Raw genomic sequence first — 19,801 nt, forward strand, 5'->3', positions numbered from 1 at the left:
ATTATTAATATAGTTATAATAATAAAAACTTCCCTCAAGTGCAAATAGTAACTTCCATCCATTCTGACTGACAGCATTAAAGTTGGGAATGAGGGCTGCATCTCAAAATATGTATTATGGACAAGGGGAGGAATGACGGTAGTAAAATGAGATTAATCTGACCTGTTTGGCTCCGGTTTTAGAGCTAGATGTAACATTCAGGGGTCAGAGTATAAATGAGCTACAATAACAGAACCATATATTAACCCTTTTTCCTCTCTTCACAGAATTAATTCACTCTCAGTGTGCATATACACACTCACACACCATGTGTACACCCATGGCAGAAGCTTTACTATATTATTAAAATCAGAGTAGTATGACAGCAGAGGTATCAAACCTGTCCAGCATTTTAATGCGTGATAGGCCATAAACACGCAAAGTACATGTTGGAGGGCCTCGGCAATAAAACCCAGCATTGTCTAATTTATGGAACCCAACAACACCAGCAACACAAGGTGATGTTTTACCCTTGCTTTCTGCCGCTTTTGGTTGGGGGCTGGGGATGTAGCTTTTGTTCCATTGTTCTCATGGCACACAAACGGGTCCCTCAGTCAGGTCTGGCAGCGAAGAGGAAGCATATTATGTGTCCTCACAGTTATACAGCCTGATGTGTACATAAAAACACTCGCAAGATTAGACAGAAAATCCATGGCTTTCGAGTGTAATACTCACCAGTATGCTGGCAAAGTTGCTGGGATGTACAAAGCACTGCTAGTTCTGCCAATTAAAAACAGTTAGCTATAATATACAGGGCACTCTACAAAAACAAACATAAATAAATGTAAAAAATAAAAATAAATTAATTAAAAATAGAATTTAAGATCCAATTAAGTATGAAGTATATTAATTTTATTTACATTTTTAAAAAAGTATTGATGGCTAAAAACATTTATCAGTCATCCTAACTGGATGTTTGCCTGTGCAAAACTTACTGCTACAATGCAAGGGTATTGCTTTGTGGTTGCTAAGGTGTTTTAAGTGTTTTTTATAGTGTTGCTGTGCAGTTCCTAAGGTGTTTTGCGTGGTTGCTTACTGATCCAAAAGTCAAAAGAGTCCAAGTCTCCATGGTACTCTGATCTGTGGATATGACTTGGGTAACTCCTTCAATGTTGTTGCTGATGTTTGAATCTCCTGTGCGAAAATTATAACTCTAATCACCTAGAAAAGTAACAGTACAGCTCACTTAAATAAATCTTAAAAGGACAGTTTACACCCCAAAATTAAATGTCTATCTTTTGAACATTTTTTGACCTTACAATGAAAATCAAATGGAATCCAATGTTGTTCTTCAAAACATCTTATGTTCCACAGATCTAAGCAAGTCATAAAGGGTTGGAATAATATGAGTAAGTAAATGATGATTTTTGGGTGAACTGTCCCTTTAAATGCAACAAATAAATTCAGAAAATTCTTTGTTTGATCATATGATCTATACTCATCCTCTTTGTCCTCTGCTAGAAGCCTTGAACTTCAGAACTTTTCTTTTCAATACAGTTTTCAAACACTGTCGACACAAAGGTTTACAGTACATCTAGTACAGGAAAAAAATGGGACAAGCAGATAGAGATGTGGGACAAAAGGGTGAAGCACAGATTTCCACGAAAACCCTAAAACTCAAGATCAAGTGATGGTGTCCTTCAGATGAGCCTGTAATCTGGAACACTTCAAACCCTTGTTTTCCAGCGCTCCTCTTCAGAGCCTCTCTCCCTGGGGTCAGAACCCCCTCCCGGGCACAGCCAACTTCCAAGTGTGTGAGGGAAGAGGCCTTGAAAGCTGATTGCGCTTTAATAAAGTTTATTATCGGTGGGGGCTAATCCCCGTGGTAATCTCCCGCAGACCCAAAGGAAAGCAGGATTACGCACTTGCTATAATCCCAATGAAATTGTTAGGATTTAGCTAGCAAAACAGACCAGATGGCAACAGGCTTGTTCTTCGCTCACCCCTTCCCAGACCACTCCTGACCCCAGACACCCTTAAACACAACACATGAGCTCTGCATATGGCACTGAGGGCACTGATAGGGTGAATGATGCTCTGGCTTCGGAAATGTTACAATGAAGTAAGATGTTACAGTGATGGCATATCATGAACGATCACATAGTTTACAGTGTTTTACACAGGTTTGATTGAGAAATTAGTAAAATCTTCAGGGATGGTCTAAAACTAAAGGCTGGAATACACTACATGACTGAACAATTTTTAAAACACTAGGCATCATACACTTGCTGACTTTGTAAATGGTAACAGAGGAAAAACGGAAAATTATGACATGATGAAACCAAAGAAAACAGTGTTCTAAAATTGAAAGTTTGAAATTCTCCAAATTGATAGAATCATAATATGAACCCATCATATGCAATTTTCTGTCAACTCCGACTGGCCAAAATTTGCAGACCGCCTCTGACTTTAGACAACTAGTGTTGATTCCAGACTGTAAATCAGGCCAAAAATGTGAACAAAAGTTGTGTAGTGTATTCCAGCATTTGTTTACTCAACTGATTGACAGTCACAGTCAGATTAGTTTGGGTCGCACACCAACTATTGGTTTTAAAGATACTGGACATAAAAAGCACACGTCATGTATCTCATTCCATGCCAGAAAACAAATTGGAGTTTTAAAAACAATACAAGAAAGATATTTAAAAAAAAAAAAAAATTTAATCAGATTTTACCCAGCAAAGCACTCCATTTCAGTATGAATGTTAATTTTTGCTTACCAAATGGGCAAACTATAATGTCTGTAATTCTTATTGTTTCAGGTACTTGTATAGAGTTGCTCCGCGGTACAAATTTACATCTTAAAATATTTTTGTGAAAAAAATCTAATATTTGCTCAGAAAGGCACAGGGAATGGACAGGCAGTGAGATCACAGTGAAATTTAAAATGGATTAAACACACATAAAGATGTAGCTCTATCAATGAGGGGTATATTTTCATTATAACAACCACAATAAGAGTTAACTGGGGTCCAAATTCCAAAAAAAAAAAAAAAATGCATTTCAAGTGTTTTAATTCTTTTACTTAAAAGTGGTCGTGTTAAAGATGCTTTGTTTTTGTGTTAAAGTATTTCTCAAATCTAAATCTTATGATTGAAAAAATTATATAAAATGATTGGTGCTTTTAGAAATGATGTGCACTAAAAAGTTTAAGAATTCTTCGATGAGTGGTCATATAAAAATTCGTTTTTGTAAAATAAACAAATAAAAGACATCAATTATGATGATAATTTTTCCATCGCCAGATGCTTCAAAGAAATAAACTTACAGAAGGAGTAAAAAAAAAAAAATCAGACCACAAGCAGCCCTTCAAGGACAAGTGTAGGGTCTGTAAAACAACACTTTGGCATTAATCACCATCAAATTAAAAACAGTACTTCATAAACTCTCGATTTCTGTGCATCCATACTTTGGCGCTGAAGCTTACGGTTTCTCTAGTAGCCACAGATTGTGAGATTTAGTCATTCCTCCTAAAAAGTATTAGTTTGCACTGGAGCGATGCTCTAGGGCAGAGACAATTTAGCACGTCGCAGCTTTAACCTCAGTTTGAAATACAGGTACATGGCGAGCAGACACATGGTGGAGAGGAGGTACAGCAGGACACACAGGCTCACATCCAGCCTGGAGAATCCCACGCTGTGCAGGGACATCCAGCGCTTGCTGTGCGGTCTGGGGTATGGCTCTATCCCGACCCCAGCACCAAGGTTCTCCTCCTGGCTTCCCAGGTCTCGCTTCACCCTCCAGCCTCCCTCAAACTGGAGGTCTTCCACATCCTCCTTCTTCTTCAGACTCCTCTGTCGCACTATGCCAGACATGGCCGCAGCTCGGAGGGCTTTGGCTTTATAGTGTTGGTTGACAAATAAGTCCAGGTCTACTATGTTTTCTTGGGGCTCCTGTAGTTTAATTCCCACAATTTTTGGTTTGCGTTGGGACTGCGGCCGCTGTGGCTTCTCCCAAGGTGCCTGGTAATTGGCCTTGTCCGCTCCAGCCACCCCCATTCTCTCTAACCCCACAGGGTATGGCTCACCAGTCTGCTCCTCCATTGCTGGTTCTTCCCCTTCCTCCTCCTCCTGCTGCTCTTCTTCTTGAGGCTCTTCGTCAGGGCGGTTGTCCAGAACCTCTCGAGCTCTCCTTTCCGCCCCACGTCTGGCTTCTTTCTCCATCCGAGCTGCCGCGAGTCGGTTCCTCTGATGGATGAGAGCTTGGGTCTCGTCCTGCAGGTAGTCCATTAGAATGTGAGCTGAGGAAAAGTAGTTTCGGAGGAAGGTCAGCACCTCCTCTTGGTCCCAGTGGTGCTCACCAGTCTTTTTTAATCCATGACAGCTAGGACACAACTCCGGAGACGGCCACTGAATCTTAGGGAAATGGGGGTCCTCGCTAAGGTCTCCTGTGTGGGATAACAAAAACAGCTTTTAGGAGTTTCATCATTTCATAAACAGTCAAAAGAGGAGTTCAACCATAAATCAAAGGATGAGTTTTGACAATGAACAAGTAAATCACAACTTTCCCTTTTCACAACTGAAATCATGTTATCATGTACATAAAATCAAGAACATGTTCAAGTCATATTTCAACTCAAAATCAATCAATAAATAAATGTAGAAATTATATTTTGCATTAAGGAAATGAAGCTTATTTAAAAAAAAAATAAATCCCATCCTCATTACAGTAAAACAAAAAACGATTATATATAAACAATTATATATATATAAATTGTAAACTATTTACTGTATACATCATGGTACTATTGTACAACTTTTAATTTATTCTGGTTTAAGTAAAAGATTTTTGTTTCTAATACAGGAAAATTAAAGTAATAAGAATCAAACGAGAACAATTATTGAGAATAACTGAAATAAAAAAACCTCAAAAGTAAATTCTCTGCATGCAATAAATCAGCAATTTATGGGGAAAATGTGATTGTTATAAAAATAATTTAACACTTCAAAAGCCTAAAAGGCTTAATTTATACATAATATAAATAACATACCATAAATAATATTTATATTAAAATGTATTATAATGTATGAAAAATGTATTATATATTTATATATGTTTTCATGAGATTCACTTGCTAATCCAGCAGAAGTTTCAAACCTTTCTTAACCTAGGCTTAAAACAGGCTTTAACCCATTTTAAAAAGATTAATAATTTATCCCTTCTCTTCACACCCCCTGTGAACATGCCACCATCTCCAAATTGAATATGAAAGCCAGCACCTCTGGGCTGCAGCTCTCCCTCTAATGAATTACTATTTTTTCCCTTTAGATGTTTTCCTTTCCTCCCTCCCCCAAACGCCACCCCAGACGGAGGCATCCGCTAATAAATTGCTTGTGGCGGATGTCACGGGGTGGCCGGGACACTACAAGAGGTGGCAGCAGCGTTTAGTTTACATCCCTCCCCCATCTCTTACGTAGATTAATCTGATGTATATATGCATGTGTGGATGTACTCTGCATACCACACTTTACATAAGAGATACATCAATTTTACTATGTGTCTACGGGAACCCAGGGGTCTTTATGCATGGCTCTGTGACAGCACTCATATCTGGCTGTGATGTGATGCAATGCCTATGAAGATCTTACTTTTAATCATGGAGCCCTTCAGCACAAAGGTGACTTCAGCTGTATCACTGTTAACATTGATACAAAGCTTGCCAGGGCGGTGCATTAATATTCATGCATGTGAACAGAGAAGGAGCCGTCATGCAGGACAGTTTCAGTAAAGCGGGAGTGAATGTAAGTGCCGATGGGTGGGCAGGGCTCCTGTGTTCAGATGAAGGGAGGATTGGAGGACTGACTAAACAAATGCAAAACAAACATACAGGCTAATCTTCTCCTTGGCATTTTCAAGCAGAGGACGAGACAGAGGAAGAGAGAGGGAACAATAGTTATGTTTAGAATGGCATACTACCTTACTAATCTTGTAGTATGCAAAAAATGCAACAAATACCAGTATAAAAGCAGTCTACACTGCATGAAAAATGTATCCCACAATGGAAATGCCTGGCTTGACCTGCCATTTTCAGTGTGACAAATGCACAAAATAAATTTTTTAAAATGCTATTGTGTATACTTAGCATAGCCATAAGTATTTGAAGACAGGTGGTAATTTCTTTGTTAGCTCTTTAAGCTGGAGATGGCATGGGGAGAAAAATGTTTTTATGCCTAGATGTTCTAGTTCACAGATACCTGCAACGTCTGCCTACAGGTGGTGGCAGGGGTGAGATGTGCTGTGATGTTACCTGCCCATTTCTTCACTCTGGAGTTGTACAAGTCCTGAAGATTGGGCAGGTGCATACCAATTATCCTTTCAGCTGTCCTAACAGTCCGTTGCAGTCTTCTTATATCTGATTTGCTGGCTGACCCAAACCAGACAGTTATAGAAGTGCGCAGAACCAACTCAATCACAGCTGAGTAAAACTGTGTCATCGGTGCCTGTGGAAGGTTTTTCAGTTGACGAAGGAAGTACAACCTCTGCCTGGCCTTTTTCACAATAGAGTCAATGGAGTGCAGGGGGGTTTCTCCTAAAGTCCACAATCATCTCCACAGTTTTGAGCGTGTTCAGCTCCAAGTTGTTGTGACTGCACCAGACAGCCAGCTGCTCAACCTCTTGTCTGTAAGCAGACTCGTCTCCGTCCTGGATGAGACCGATGACTGTAGTGTCGTCTGCAAACTTCAGGAGTTTGACAGAGGGGTCTTTAGAGGTGCAGACATTTGTGTAGAGGGAGAAGAGCAGTGAGGAGAGCACACACCCCTGAGGAGCTCCAGTGCTGATGGTGCGGGTGTTGGATGTGAGTTTCCCCAGCCTCACTAGCTGCTGCCTGTCTGTCAGGAAACTGATGATACAGAGGTACAGAGAGCTGTGTCAGTTTAATCAGAAGGGTATCCGGGATGATGGTGTTGAAAGCGAAGCTGAAGTCCACAAACAGGATCCTTGCATAAGTCCCTGGTTTGTCCAGATGTTGGAGGATGTAGTGCAGTCCCATGTTAATTGCATCATCCACAGACCTGTTTGCTCGGTAAGCAAACTGCAGGCAGTCCAGTAATGTCCTTCAAGTAGGCCAACATCAGTCTCTCAAATGCCTTCATGACCACAGACATTAAAGCAACAGGTCTGTAGTAATTTAGTCTTGTGATTTTTGGTTTATTGGGTACCGAAATTATGGTGGAGCATGTGAAGAAGGAGGAGACTTCACACAGATCCAGTGATCTGTTGAAGACCAGTGTGAAGATGGATGACAGCTGGACAGCACAGGCTTTCCTTATCTTCTGTTTCCTGAAGACTTTGCGTTCATCATCTTCACAGATTTTAAGTGCAGGCTGAGAAGCAGTAGGAGGGAGGGAAGGGGAGGGTGTTGATGGCTGTGTTGTGAGACGGTCAGAGCAGATGTGGGGTGTGAGACCAGGCTTTTCAAACCTGCAATAAAACTCATTCAAACCATTGGCTAAAAGTGGATTCTCCACAGTGCTGGGGGATGGGTCTTGTAGCTGGTGATGGTTTTCAGGCCCTTCCACACTAATGTAGGATCGTTGCTTGAAAACTGTTTTTTTTTTTAGCTTTTCAGAGAAGCATCTCTTAGCTATTCTTATCGCCCTATTCAGTGTGTACTTGGCCTATTTGTACAAGGCTTTGTCCCCACTCCTGTAGGCATCCTCTTTGGCCTGGAGAAGCTGTTTGAGTTTTGCACTGAACCAAGGTCTGTCGTTGTTAAATGTTAAATAGGTCCTGGTGGGAACACACATGTCCTCACAGAAACTGATGTAGGATGTCATGGTGTCAGTGAGCTCATACAGATCAGTGGCTGCAGCCTCAAAAACACTCCTATCATTGCAGTCGAAGCAGGCTTGTAAATCCCGCTCTGCTTCATTGGTCCATCTCTTTAAAGTTCTTACTACAGGCTTCGCAGATTTAAGTTTCTGCTTGTAGGCTGGTAGAAGATGAACCAAACAGTGATCAGAGAGTCCCAGTGCCGCTTGGGGGACAGAGTTGTATGCATCCTTTAAAACTGTGTAGCAATGGTCCAGTATATTGTTTTCCCTGGTGGGCATGTGATGTGCTGTCTGTATTTAGGCAGTTCGCAGATGAGATTAGCTTTATTAAAATCACCGAGAAGGATAATGAAAGAGTACTCTGCTCTGTGTGTGTGATCTGATCAGCCAGCTGTTCTAGCGTCGAGCTCACACACGCATCAGGATTCAGGAGGAATGTATGCACTCACCAGAATAAACGAGGAAAACTCCTGCAGCGAATAAAAAGGCTTACAGTTAATAAAGAAAGCTTCCAAATTTGGGCAGCACACATCTTCTTTAAAACTGTAACATCTGTACACCAGCCTTCGTTGATATAAAAACATAATCCACCACCTCTCGTTTTCCCAGACGACTCGGTGACGCAATCTGCTCTGAACAGCTGGAAGCCTGTTAGATGAAACGCGCTGTCTGGGATGGCTCCGTTCAACCAGGTTTCCCTGAAGCAAAGCGCAGCAGAGTTTAAAAAGTCATTGTTTGTGCGGGTGAGGAGTAGTAGTTAGTCTGTTTTATTTGCTAGGGAGCGGAGATTCTCTGCAGAAAACTGCAACGGAATCCTAAAATAAACTCCTAATTACTGCTTATTGATAGTAAGGTAGTTGTTGTAGTAGGTATGCACGCAGGATAAGGCATTAATATGTGCTTTATAAGTACTAATAAACAGCCAATATGCTAGTAACATGCATGCTAATAAGCAACTAATTAATAGTTAATAGTGTTCCCTAATCTAAAGTGTAGGTAGGTTTTTTTAAATGAGCCATTATGCAACCACCTAAGAACAACCTAGCAACCACACAGCAACACATTAAAAAACCTTTCAGAACACATTAACAACAGTACAGAAACATGCTAGCAACCACCAAGAACACCTTGGCAATCACCAACCATATACTGTAGCAACTCAATAAAAACCTCTCAAAACACCTTGTCAATTACATAGCAACGTCCTAGCACACACCCAGAACAAACTAGAAAATAACAACCACATAGCAACACTGTATTAAGCACATAACATTCCCTAGCAACCGCACAGAACACCTTAGCAAGTAGCAACCACATAGCAATTTGTTAAAAAAAAAACTCTCAGAACACCTTAACTACATAGCAATGTAATCATCCAAAACACCATAACAAGTAGTAGCTATACAGCAACACATTAAAAACCTCTCAGAACACCTTAGCAACTGTAGTAGTATAATTTTATTTAATGCCATGTCAGCATCTGAGGCTATTTTCATGGCAAAAACTCAATTACAAAAATACAAATATACAATAAAAACCAAGCAAACAAACAAACACAGCAAGTAATATTATACAAGATTTTTTAAATTAACATATGATAAAAATTCTAATACCTTTTCAGGCAAAATCTTACTAAAGTCCTTAAGTGAACTAACTTCATAAAAGAGCTTTCTACTTGCATTAAAACCGGGACAGCCCAAAAGAATATGTTTCCTTAGCAATTGTATAGCAACGCCCTAGCAACCACCCAGAACATCTTAGCAAGTAGCAACCACATAGTAACTCATTAAAAACCTCTCTAAACATATTAGCAAGAGTATAGCAATGTCCTAGCAACCACACAGAACACCCTAGCAAGTATCAATTACATCTAACATTGCTTCCTTAATGTTGACAACTGCATAGCAACACCCTAGCAACCACCCAGAACACCCTAGCAAGTAGAAACCACATGGTACCTCATTAAAACCTATCTGAACACTTTATCAACACACAGCAATGCCCTAGCAACCACACAGAACACCCCAGCAAGTATCAACCAGGTTTAACATTGCTTCCTTAAACTTGGCAACTGCACAGCAACGCCCTAGCAAACCTCTCTGAATACCTTAGCACAGCATAGCAATGCCCTAGCAACCACACAGAACACAGCGAGTAGCAAGCAACCACATAGCAACTCATTAATAACTTCCCTGAACACCTTAGCAACCACACAAAACACCCCAGCATTGTGTTACTTTATAATGTCTTCCTTAATTTTGGCAGATGGATCAAATAATGAGTTTAGGTTAAAGAAAAATAAAAAAAAAAATAAAACATTTGTTTCTGAGAAAACAAATTGACAGCATTTGCTGAATTAAACAATCAATGTTGCAAGGTCACATGCTGCATACTATTTCTCGTACTATTTTAAAAAAATTGTAGGCAGTATACATCACAGTATGCAATAAACCAGGACAGAAGTGAGAGTGCAAATAAAGAATCTCCCCAATCAGCTTCACAAAGGTAAACTTATTTGTCTTCTGTAGACGTCTCCTCCCTCGACAAGTGGCAGTAGCGCTGGGCTGAAGTTTGTTGCCTGGGCCTTTATGCCAGTTAAATTAATTGTGCAGCAGTGATACTAATAGGCCACTATTCATGCCTGGTTAGCTGCGTGTGTGTGTGTGTGCGAGGTGGGAGGGAACTATTAAAGAGGCTCACGATCAGGAGGAGGAGGGTCTCTCTTGGGAACCGAGAGGAATAAAGGGTGTCGGAGGGTAGAAGGCAAAGGAGGAGGAGGGGTCAGTGCCACCCACCTCACATACACTTTGCGTTAGCTACTTGGGCCAGAGATTACAAAGCAGAGGAAGGCTTGATGCTGGCGGCGTGGCGTGTGCCACCTGCTGTCCCGGCCGTCTGGGGAATAGAGGGCCGCGTGCCCCAGGCAGGACACACTGTTGTAGTATCAATTGTCAAGCGGCTGGAATGACTCTCCCGGGACATGAGAAACCGTGAGACCTAATCAGCAGAAGTGAGGGGGGACCAGGGGACACAGAAGAGCCATAGGGGGACACACATGGGGGACACTTTTGTCCAATTATTCATGACTTCATGGCTGGTAAAAAGGGACAGACGCTAAAGAGGCAGGCGACATCAAAAGATGACAAACAAATGAATTAAGCAAGTGTGAAGAGAGGCAACTAACTCCCTTTATAGCACCTTATGGACAACAGCCATGCGAGCTGACAGGTTATCAGAAAGAACTAAGATTTTATTTATGAAATGTCAATAAATAACATAATAACTCTGTGCACTTTTACTAAGGAATTCTAACCAAAAGTTGTAAGATTAAAAAACACAATGTTCCTACCAGAACAATAAATGAGTATAACATCAAAATAAAATAAAATAAAATGCAACAGAAAGTGTGAGAAATAGAAAAAGGGATGGATGTCAGTGTAGGGAGAGAGAAATACAGAGATAGACAGATAGAAGGGAACAGGACAGCTGGTGTCTGCCCAGAGGATCGGCGAATTAAAGGGATTTAAAGGGAAGAAGCTGCACTGGTGCTCTGGAGAGAAAAAAAAACTCCTGGTGTGCTCTCTTTTCTCCTGCTCTATACTATGGACAGCAGTGACAGGACTGAATAATATCCTTGGTTTATTACGGCACGCAAAAAGTATTTGGACACACTTAAAAGTAGAGATGCACCGATACTGAGCTCCTGTACTTGTACTCGTACTCGTTAAAATGCCCCGATACCAAACGCCGATACCACACAGCATGTGATAAGTGCCATATTCAGACAATGAAACACCGACAACAGAACAACAGACAGCAGAATGGAGTTATTAGAGATTAAGAATGTCTACGAAGTATATGTATGCAATGAATATAATGTTAAACATTCAGTATTAACGCCTGTATAGCTGATGTGCGCGAGTTGATAAGCAAAGCGGGCTGAGTGGATTGAGCGCACGGCGGCGCAGATGCGCGAGCTTGTTGAGTGAATTACTGGAAAAAGTGGTATCGGTGCATCCCTACTTAAAAGCCATACCAAGTGGCATTTATTGTACAGAAACATAGCACAAACAAACCGGTCAAGAAAAAGGTTTTTTAGATTTTTAATTATGAGGTGGTAGATATACTGTTCAAAATGTAGACAAAAAAATATTGACACTTTCTGGTCATGTGAACATGTCCATGTAGTTAATGTGATAAATGACAACTGTGGTTACTCTGCTAGGACACCTTTGTGAGCTTGAGGGGAACCGACTTCACACATCAACTAAAAATCACCCTGATGCCACCAACTGGTTAAAAGTAATTGGAAAAATTGCTCAGAAAAGCGTTTTTAGTGCAGTAAATTGAAGTGTGTATTTCCAACTTAAGTGAAAAAAAAAAAAAAACACTGTCCAAATACTTTGGAGCAACTGTATAACTGTATAATGTGTTTAACACTTTACATTTGTTTACATTGAAAATACCGACCTGCCAGACGGTTGTTGACCCGGTTGTGGCGAGACCACAGCCAGAGGACAGCGGCAGACAGCGAGGTCACATGATCCATGCTCTCTTGGGCCATACTCTCAAAGTGAGTTGCACATGGCCTGCATCCGAAAAAACTGCTGACATAACCTCTCATCGCCTGCAACACTTCCTGAGGATCTGAGATCAAGAGACAGAAAGAGAAGAAAGAAAAGAGAAAATGGGCAAAAAGAGGAAGTTACAAAAAAAGAACAAAAGAGTCATTGCAAGAAAAGGAGTGCTGCCAGTTTTGGGTGTATGAAGCATATGAAAAATATTATATTATCAATATATTATAATATCATGCATTAGTATTACATTTTATTTTATAATATTATATACTTACGATATTACAGTAATTTTATCACTTATTGTAGTATAAATAATGAAAAACTGCTAATTCTACAATAACAGCTTCATGAAAAATATACTACAGTACATAATAACATCATATTTGATCTTCAACTGTATATCTCCACAAGCAAATTGTAATCTATCCAAAAATGCAGCAAACCATTTTCAGACACACAATAGGCCACTAACTAACTAACCTCTGGACCTCAGATTAACCTACATTAATTCTTGTGAATTTATTCTCTCAAACACAACACATTCTGAGTATAAGTCACTGCAGGTACGAGGAGAGATGGACAGGTCAGCTCTGACTCTGAATGCTCTTTATGTTAGTTTGGTGTTGTGGTAAGTACAATTCTTTATTTCTGTTTAGCTGGTGGACATAATTCAGAGCATTGCCAGTGGACAGATGGACACCCCGTCCCTGGCCTTCCATCTGCAGGTTACATGACCCCCCTCCACCCGCTCGCACAAACACAAACATGCATCCACACGCAGACGCCCCCTCCACTTCTCTTCCGCCCACTGTAAGCTGCTGGATTAAGTGTGAGTGGAGAAGCTGTGTTCACTGGGTCTTATATTAACCCTTCAGATTCCAATAATCTAAACAAATCCCTCTCTTCTACCTAAACACAATTACTTTTCCAGCAGCAAAACAAGGCCCAAGAATAACAGTGACGCACTGGTTTCCTGGAACATGACACTCCATGTATATTTGTATGGGGTGAAGATGGATTTTTCAACAAAAAGCACCATAAATATGCTAGAGGAATGCACAGACGGCCACACACAGCACAGTACAGAATCATGTCGGCCTTCTTTACACAATAGACAGGGCTCATCCATCTCAAAAGGGTCTTGAAGGTTGTGACATAGGGCAGCTGATGGCAGCTCTTGAGGTCAACAACAGGCCAAGATGGGCCACAGAATTCAGCCCAAGCTTCATTAGACCACTTACAGCGTTTCATTTACATAAGGTCTATAGCAGAAACACACACACACACACACACACACACACACAATGTTTAATTGATTAGTTTTTCTCAACACATTGCATTTCTGAAAGATGATGTTGCTTTTTAAAAGCCTGAAATCATTAAAAAGTCATGAAGTCAAAATTGATCTTTTTCTCTTAATACTCACATTTACATTTATGCATTTGGCAGACGTTTTTATACAAATCGACTTACATTGCATTCATGGTATATATTTAATCAGTTTCTTGGGAATCAAACCAATGACCTTGGTGCGCTCTACTGTTTGAGCTACAGGAACACTGTTTCTTATCTTATTGTAAACATCAGTGCACATTACTACAAAGAAAATTCTTTCAGAAAAATGTACTAAACAACTTTCCTTTTTGGCCATGTAGACTTCACAGTCTTTCACAACTGACTGCAAATTCTGGTATAGAACAGACACTTTTCACAGTAATATTAATTCCCAATAGATAAAATTAAGTCTCGCCTCTTTTTTTTTCATTTAATATTCTGTTTCACTCTGAAATATGTCATTTTACAGAAGTAATAAGGGTGGCGAATGCCATTTCATGTAGTCTGGGCTCATTACCAGAAGGTTGTGGGTTCTCGACCCACAAGAGACGCTCCATATCGGCAATGTGGCCTTAAGCATAACATTTGGAAGGCTACTCTACTACTTACAATTTCTAAGAAGAAGGCGCAGTCACTAAATAACTAATACTGTGGTCTAGTTGAGGCGCTGTACATGTTAAAAATACCTGGGATGCCCATTTCTTTAGCCTGCACTGTGAGCACATGGAAGAGGGTCCAAAAGGCGCAGGGGTATCCACGGTAATGGGATTGAGATCCCTGGCAGCCCACCCACTGTACACCCTCAGGCAACACTGCATCACTCGTCTAAAAGCACACACACACATACAAACATACAGTCCCAATTGACTTGTGTTTCACTTAAACATCAAGAATCAATTGAAAACAATCAATTTTCCTTTCAGTCACTCTTCAAATGAAGTGAGGTGGATACTGCAATTAAAGCAGGTATGACTGTTAGAAGACATAAAATCTCTTCAGGGATCATTTTCAATCATATTTCACATAATTAAAAGCCCATATCAAACAGCATTAAACTCTTTGGTCTGTTTTGGAATTAATCAAGATCTCCCACTGGTCAGTCTCCTGTGCAGAGTCACTCAGCAGTTGATTGGTGGGTGTGTCTATAAGAGGCGATGATCTTGATGACACCAGCCCTTTTCCTTCCTCATTGATTCATTGATTCATTAACTGGGGGGCTAAAAGCTAATGATGTCACTAACTGCTTCTGTGTATGTTTGTGTGTGTAGGCATCTGAGCTTCAGCATCGTAAATCCTTGTTCAACAAAAAACGAAAATTCTGTCATTTACTCTCTTGACTGACTTTCCTCACAAAAGAAGATATTTTTAAAAATGTCTCAGTATTTTTTGTCCATAAAAATGAAAGTCAGTGCAGCCCAATGTGTTTTGGACGCCACTGACTTTCACTGTATGAACAAAAACTATCTAAAAACTAAAAAAATATATATTTTTGTGTATATGATGACAGAATATCCATATCAGGGTGAACTATCCCATTAAGTAAATCTCTTTTTTGACTAGATTTGAACATTTAACCATAGTGCATCACCACGCTTAGCCATATGAAATCATTTTTATGCAAGCTGCATATGATGTTGAATGTCATGGCTTGAAATTGTGCTTGCAGTGGCTTAAATAGTTCAAACAGACGTTTTAATAAATTTACATGAGTGACAGCATCCCAATACACTGACCTCATGACCCAAGTGTGGAGAAATGCTTATGTCAAGGTATTGACAAATTCAGGTACCTTTTTAAATAAATGCAGTACTTTGCTATATCAAATGTCTGGTTGTCAAAATTCTAATTAATCATTACTAATATCATTTATAGCTGTAAAAGAAAAATAAATAAATAAAACAAAAGCTCTTTCTGGAGATGTTCTGCTCAGGTAAGCTTGTCTAACCTGCACAGTGTTGTCCAGGACATCTCTAAAATCGCTGTATTTGATCTCTGTCCCCTTCTGTTGCTGTAACCAGCTGTCCACGGTCTTCAGTGCACTCTTTACAGATGGACGACCTGGGAAATGCTACACAAGCAAAGCACATAATCACATACACAGCCATACACTTGTGTTTGGGACCAGGCTAGGCTAAAACATCTCATCATTTACATAAGTCCTTTTAAACCTAATAAATGTGACAGCTATTTCTGCAGCACCAGTAGCTGTTGTCAAATGGTAAGATCACTAGATTTGCTAATGTGCTACTAGAAGACGCTAAGTGGCAGTGAAAAGGCACACTGCAATGCTCTGAAGATTTACAGTCAGGGAAAGCAGTGAGAAAATGCCCATTTAAAGATAAATATCACAGATTCAAGACATATTAACAATTATAAAATGATGTTAATAATACCAATAATAATAATTACTATTATTGTGATTATTATTATTATTCATTCCACATTAAACATTAAAAATATAATTATTATTATTATTATTGATTGGTCAAAGATTTCTTGATTATTATTCTTGTTACAATACATTGTGTTCTTTGTTTCTATGGTTTAAAAACAGCTTAATATATTGTATTATTTATTCTATAATAATAATGATAATAATAAAAATAACAATCATCATCACCATTATTATTATTCACAACACATTAACCAATAAAAACATAATTATTACTATTATTATAAATGACCAATTAATCAATTATTATTATTATTATATTAAAATTAGTTTTTTTTTAACTGAAAGAAACAAAGAACACAAAGAACAATATAGAATTAATAAATGAATGAATGAATGAATCACAAATAATAATAAATATTACGTTTTCATTGTTCTGTAGTATTAAAAAGCAACACTGAATTGGTAAACACGCTTCTTGCTTACACCAGTGCAAATTTAATAGAGTTAAAGATTGTGTGTGTGTGGAAGTCTCTGGAAGCTCAGTGAAGTAATGACCAGCCTGAGCCGTGTGGCACGAGGGAATGGATAGATTCAATGGCCCTGGATGGACGCCAGTGCTGACCTTACAATTCTGTGTCTGAGCTGGGGCCACAAAGCCAACGCTAACACTCCATGTGGCACGAGGGAATGGATAGATTCAATGGCCCTGGATGGATGCCAGTGCTGACCTTACAATTCTGTGTCTGAGCTGGGGCCACAAAGCCAACGCTAACACTCCGTCACGGCCCCATGAACACAGCCACATTAGTGCAGGCCAAGGCCTGTGTGTCTGAGTGTGTGTTTGTGAGGAGGCCCCACTGGATCCCAGAGGTGCACCTTTCTTTGATTTGTGCTCTTGTGTCTTTTCAATTTTCCTGTGGCCATCTGTTCAGCATGGTGCGACCTTCTATTCATCACCCTCTAACAGGATCTCTATTAAAACGCAGCTCACTTAAAAAGGCCTTGCGGAGATTTACTTAACCCCAACGCCCCACTCCATTCTGATTTGTTTCCTTAATCTGGGAGATTCGGCCATTGAGAATGCAGCCAAGGCGGAAAGCTAATCAGAGCTGCACAGGTGGGAAAAGGAGAAAGTCTCTAGTCCTTCCCTGAGTGTGTGTTAGTGTGTGTGTGTGTGTGTGTGTGTGTGTGTGTGATTGAATAGATCTATGTTTTGGTCTGGCCTCTAACTAGTGTGAAAAGCTCATTAACAGAGCTGGGTGTTGAAGAGGGTAATCTGGGATTGCTCAAACAAAAGGCATTGTTCAAAACTAGGTGAAAACTCTGAATCTCTACAAATCAAAACAACAAGGGCGATGTGAATAACTCTCCGGGGTTCTGGCAGCGAGTGAATGAAAGGCTGTGGAATCATTCTGTTATACTGTGAGGTCTCTTTAAGAGTTGCAAAGAAAAAGTAAACAGACAAATCATAATAGACTCAATATTTGAGCTGGTTAATACTTTAAAGGAGAACTAAAAGTATAAGCTGAGAATGGAAAAGAATGCTGTGAACTGGCTCACACACTTTGATATACACCGCCCCCAAAGTATTTAGACACTTGGGCAACACTTATACTACCGTTGAAGGGTTTGGGGGTCAGTAAGATTTTTTTTGTTTTTTTAAAGGATGCATTAATTTGATTAACTGATTAAAAGTGACAGTAAATACATTTACAATGTCACAAAATATTTCTATTTCAAATAAATGCTGTTCTTTGGAACTTTCTATTCATCAAAGAATCCTGAAAAAAGTGTCACAGTTTCCACAAAAATATTAAGCAGCATAGCGGTTTTTAACACTGACAATAATAAGAAATGTTTCTTCAGCAGCAATTCAGCATATTAGAATGATTTCTGAAGGATCATGTGACACTGAAGGCTGGAGTCACAATACATTGTACAATACATTTTTCAATGGCTGTTGAAAATTCAGCTTTGACATCACATTTAAAAATAAATTTCAATAATATTTGACAATATTACCAATTTTACTGCATAAATAAATGCAGCTTTAGTGAGCATTAAAAAAAAAACTTTCCAACCCCAAACTTTTGAACAGTAGCATACCATTGTATGTATGAAAGCCATTGCATTATATATCAAAAGTAGCATTTATTTCAGAGAAATACATCACAAACACAATTTTTACTTTTCAAGCAAAGTCGGTTTTAAATCGATATCGTCAATACAGTGTTACTTTGTTAATAAAACCTAATGCATTAAATAATGTTAAAGAATTGAGCCTTATTGTACAGTGTTACTGATAACACAGACCTACTGTTCAGCAGTTGGTTTGTTACTGTATTTGGTTGTCAAAAGTTACATGCCCATAGTTAAATGTGATGTACTACACCTATGAGAACTTGAGGGGAACTGACTTCACGCATCTACTAAAAATTGAACCAGTTTGTTAAAGTTAACAGCAAAAATGGCTCAGAAAAGTCATTTGTTTGCAGATGCCAAGATACTTTGCAGTCTAATGCAATGAAATGCAGACATTTTAAAGAGTGGCTAAAGTGTCTAATTACTTTTAGTGACCGCTCTAGTGTTTATCTTTTCAAGAGAAGGCAATGGTTCCTGAGACACTCTGTTATTCAGACAGTTTTTCCAACAGTACACTGTCGATCATGCTGTATAAGACTATATAGCCTCTGCATATTCCATCTACCAAAGCAACGATATAGATCACTAACCACAAACAGCCCTTTCCAATCACTGTCCTTACTGTTTCAGCCCCCCACCCCCCCGCTCTCCCTTCTTCCTCCCCTTCGGACCATGACAATCCACTTCATCCTAGCAATATGTCATCTCCAATCCGATTAGTATCAGCATTTGAGAAAACCACAGTCTCTCTCTCTCTGCAGAGGTTCAAAAGAGAAGGCATCTGTCAGCCCAGCCCTGAAGAAGACTCCTGTTTAATCTCACCCTCTGGGACACATATACAAGTGGGCCATGTAAAAGCCATCTAAACTGTTTCCCTGTTATCACAGCACAACCCAACAGCAGGTGCTAGTTGTCCACCAACATCGGGGTCTCTGAAAGTTGTTAGAATGAAAACAGGAAATACAGAGTCAGTCATTTAGGACACCATGGCCTGAGATAAAAGATGGAGTCATGGCTGAATCTGGACCTCAAATTGCCTTCTAATTCCTTGTTTTATTCTCTCCCTCTTGCGTGGCGGGAAGCCTCTTTCAAGAAAGCAGGATAAAGATGAGTATTCCTAAAACCTCTTTGTAATGCTCTCATGTCTCCAAGATCCACTCTTTTAATCCTGAAATACAAGTTCTGTTTCATACAAATCCGGATTGTGCTGCAAACCCAGATACGTTGAGCAACAGTGTGACCGAGGAAAACACTTTGCATCAAACTCCACTAGTCTTGCAGTAAATATTTTCTACTTAGTACTTGTCAGAAAATTAATTAATTTGTTCATTTTAAATCATAACTTGAGATTTTATGTTAAAACACACACACACACACACACACACACACACACACCAGCATATATGCGAACATGTATACTGTATATTTATGTATAAAAAAAAATAAAAATGAAGGTATCTGACTGAGCTTAAATATTTTTACATTTCAACATAACATTTTTTATTCATATATATATATATATATATATATATATATAT

At 39.4% G+C, this 19,801-nt stretch overlaps 1 protein-coding gene across 2 annotated transcripts in view; it reads right to left on the reverse strand.

The window, feature by feature from the left end:
- Positions 1 to 2,718: 2,718 nt before the first annotated feature.
- Positions 2,719 to 19,801, reverse strand: part of LOC107699344 (sulfhydryl oxidase 1-like) — a 28,565-nt gene continuing 11,482 nt past the window's right edge. For both annotated transcript variants that reach the window (XM_016500579.1, XM_016500588.1), the window contains 4 exons: positions 15,672 to 15,794; positions 14,413 to 14,551; positions 12,285 to 12,461; positions 2,719 to 4,426 (listed from right to left, as the gene is read on the reverse strand). In XM_016500579.1, coding sequence (XP_016356065.1) covers positions 3,543 to 4,426; positions 12,285 to 12,461; positions 14,413 to 14,551; positions 15,672 to 15,794 — 1,323 coding nt within the window. In that variant the 3' untranslated portion in view covers positions 2,719 to 3,542. The remainder of the gene's footprint in view (positions 4,427 to 12,284; positions 12,462 to 14,412; positions 14,552 to 15,671; positions 15,795 to 19,801) is intronic.

Source organism: Sinocyclocheilus anshuiensis, unplaced genomic scaffold, assembly GCF_001515605.1.
Source record: "Sinocyclocheilus anshuiensis isolate Anshui unplaced genomic scaffold, SAMN03320099.WGS_v1.1 scaffold477, whole genome shotgun sequence".
NCBI lineage: Eukaryota > Metazoa > Chordata > Actinopteri > Cypriniformes > Cyprinidae > Sinocyclocheilus > Sinocyclocheilus anshuiensis.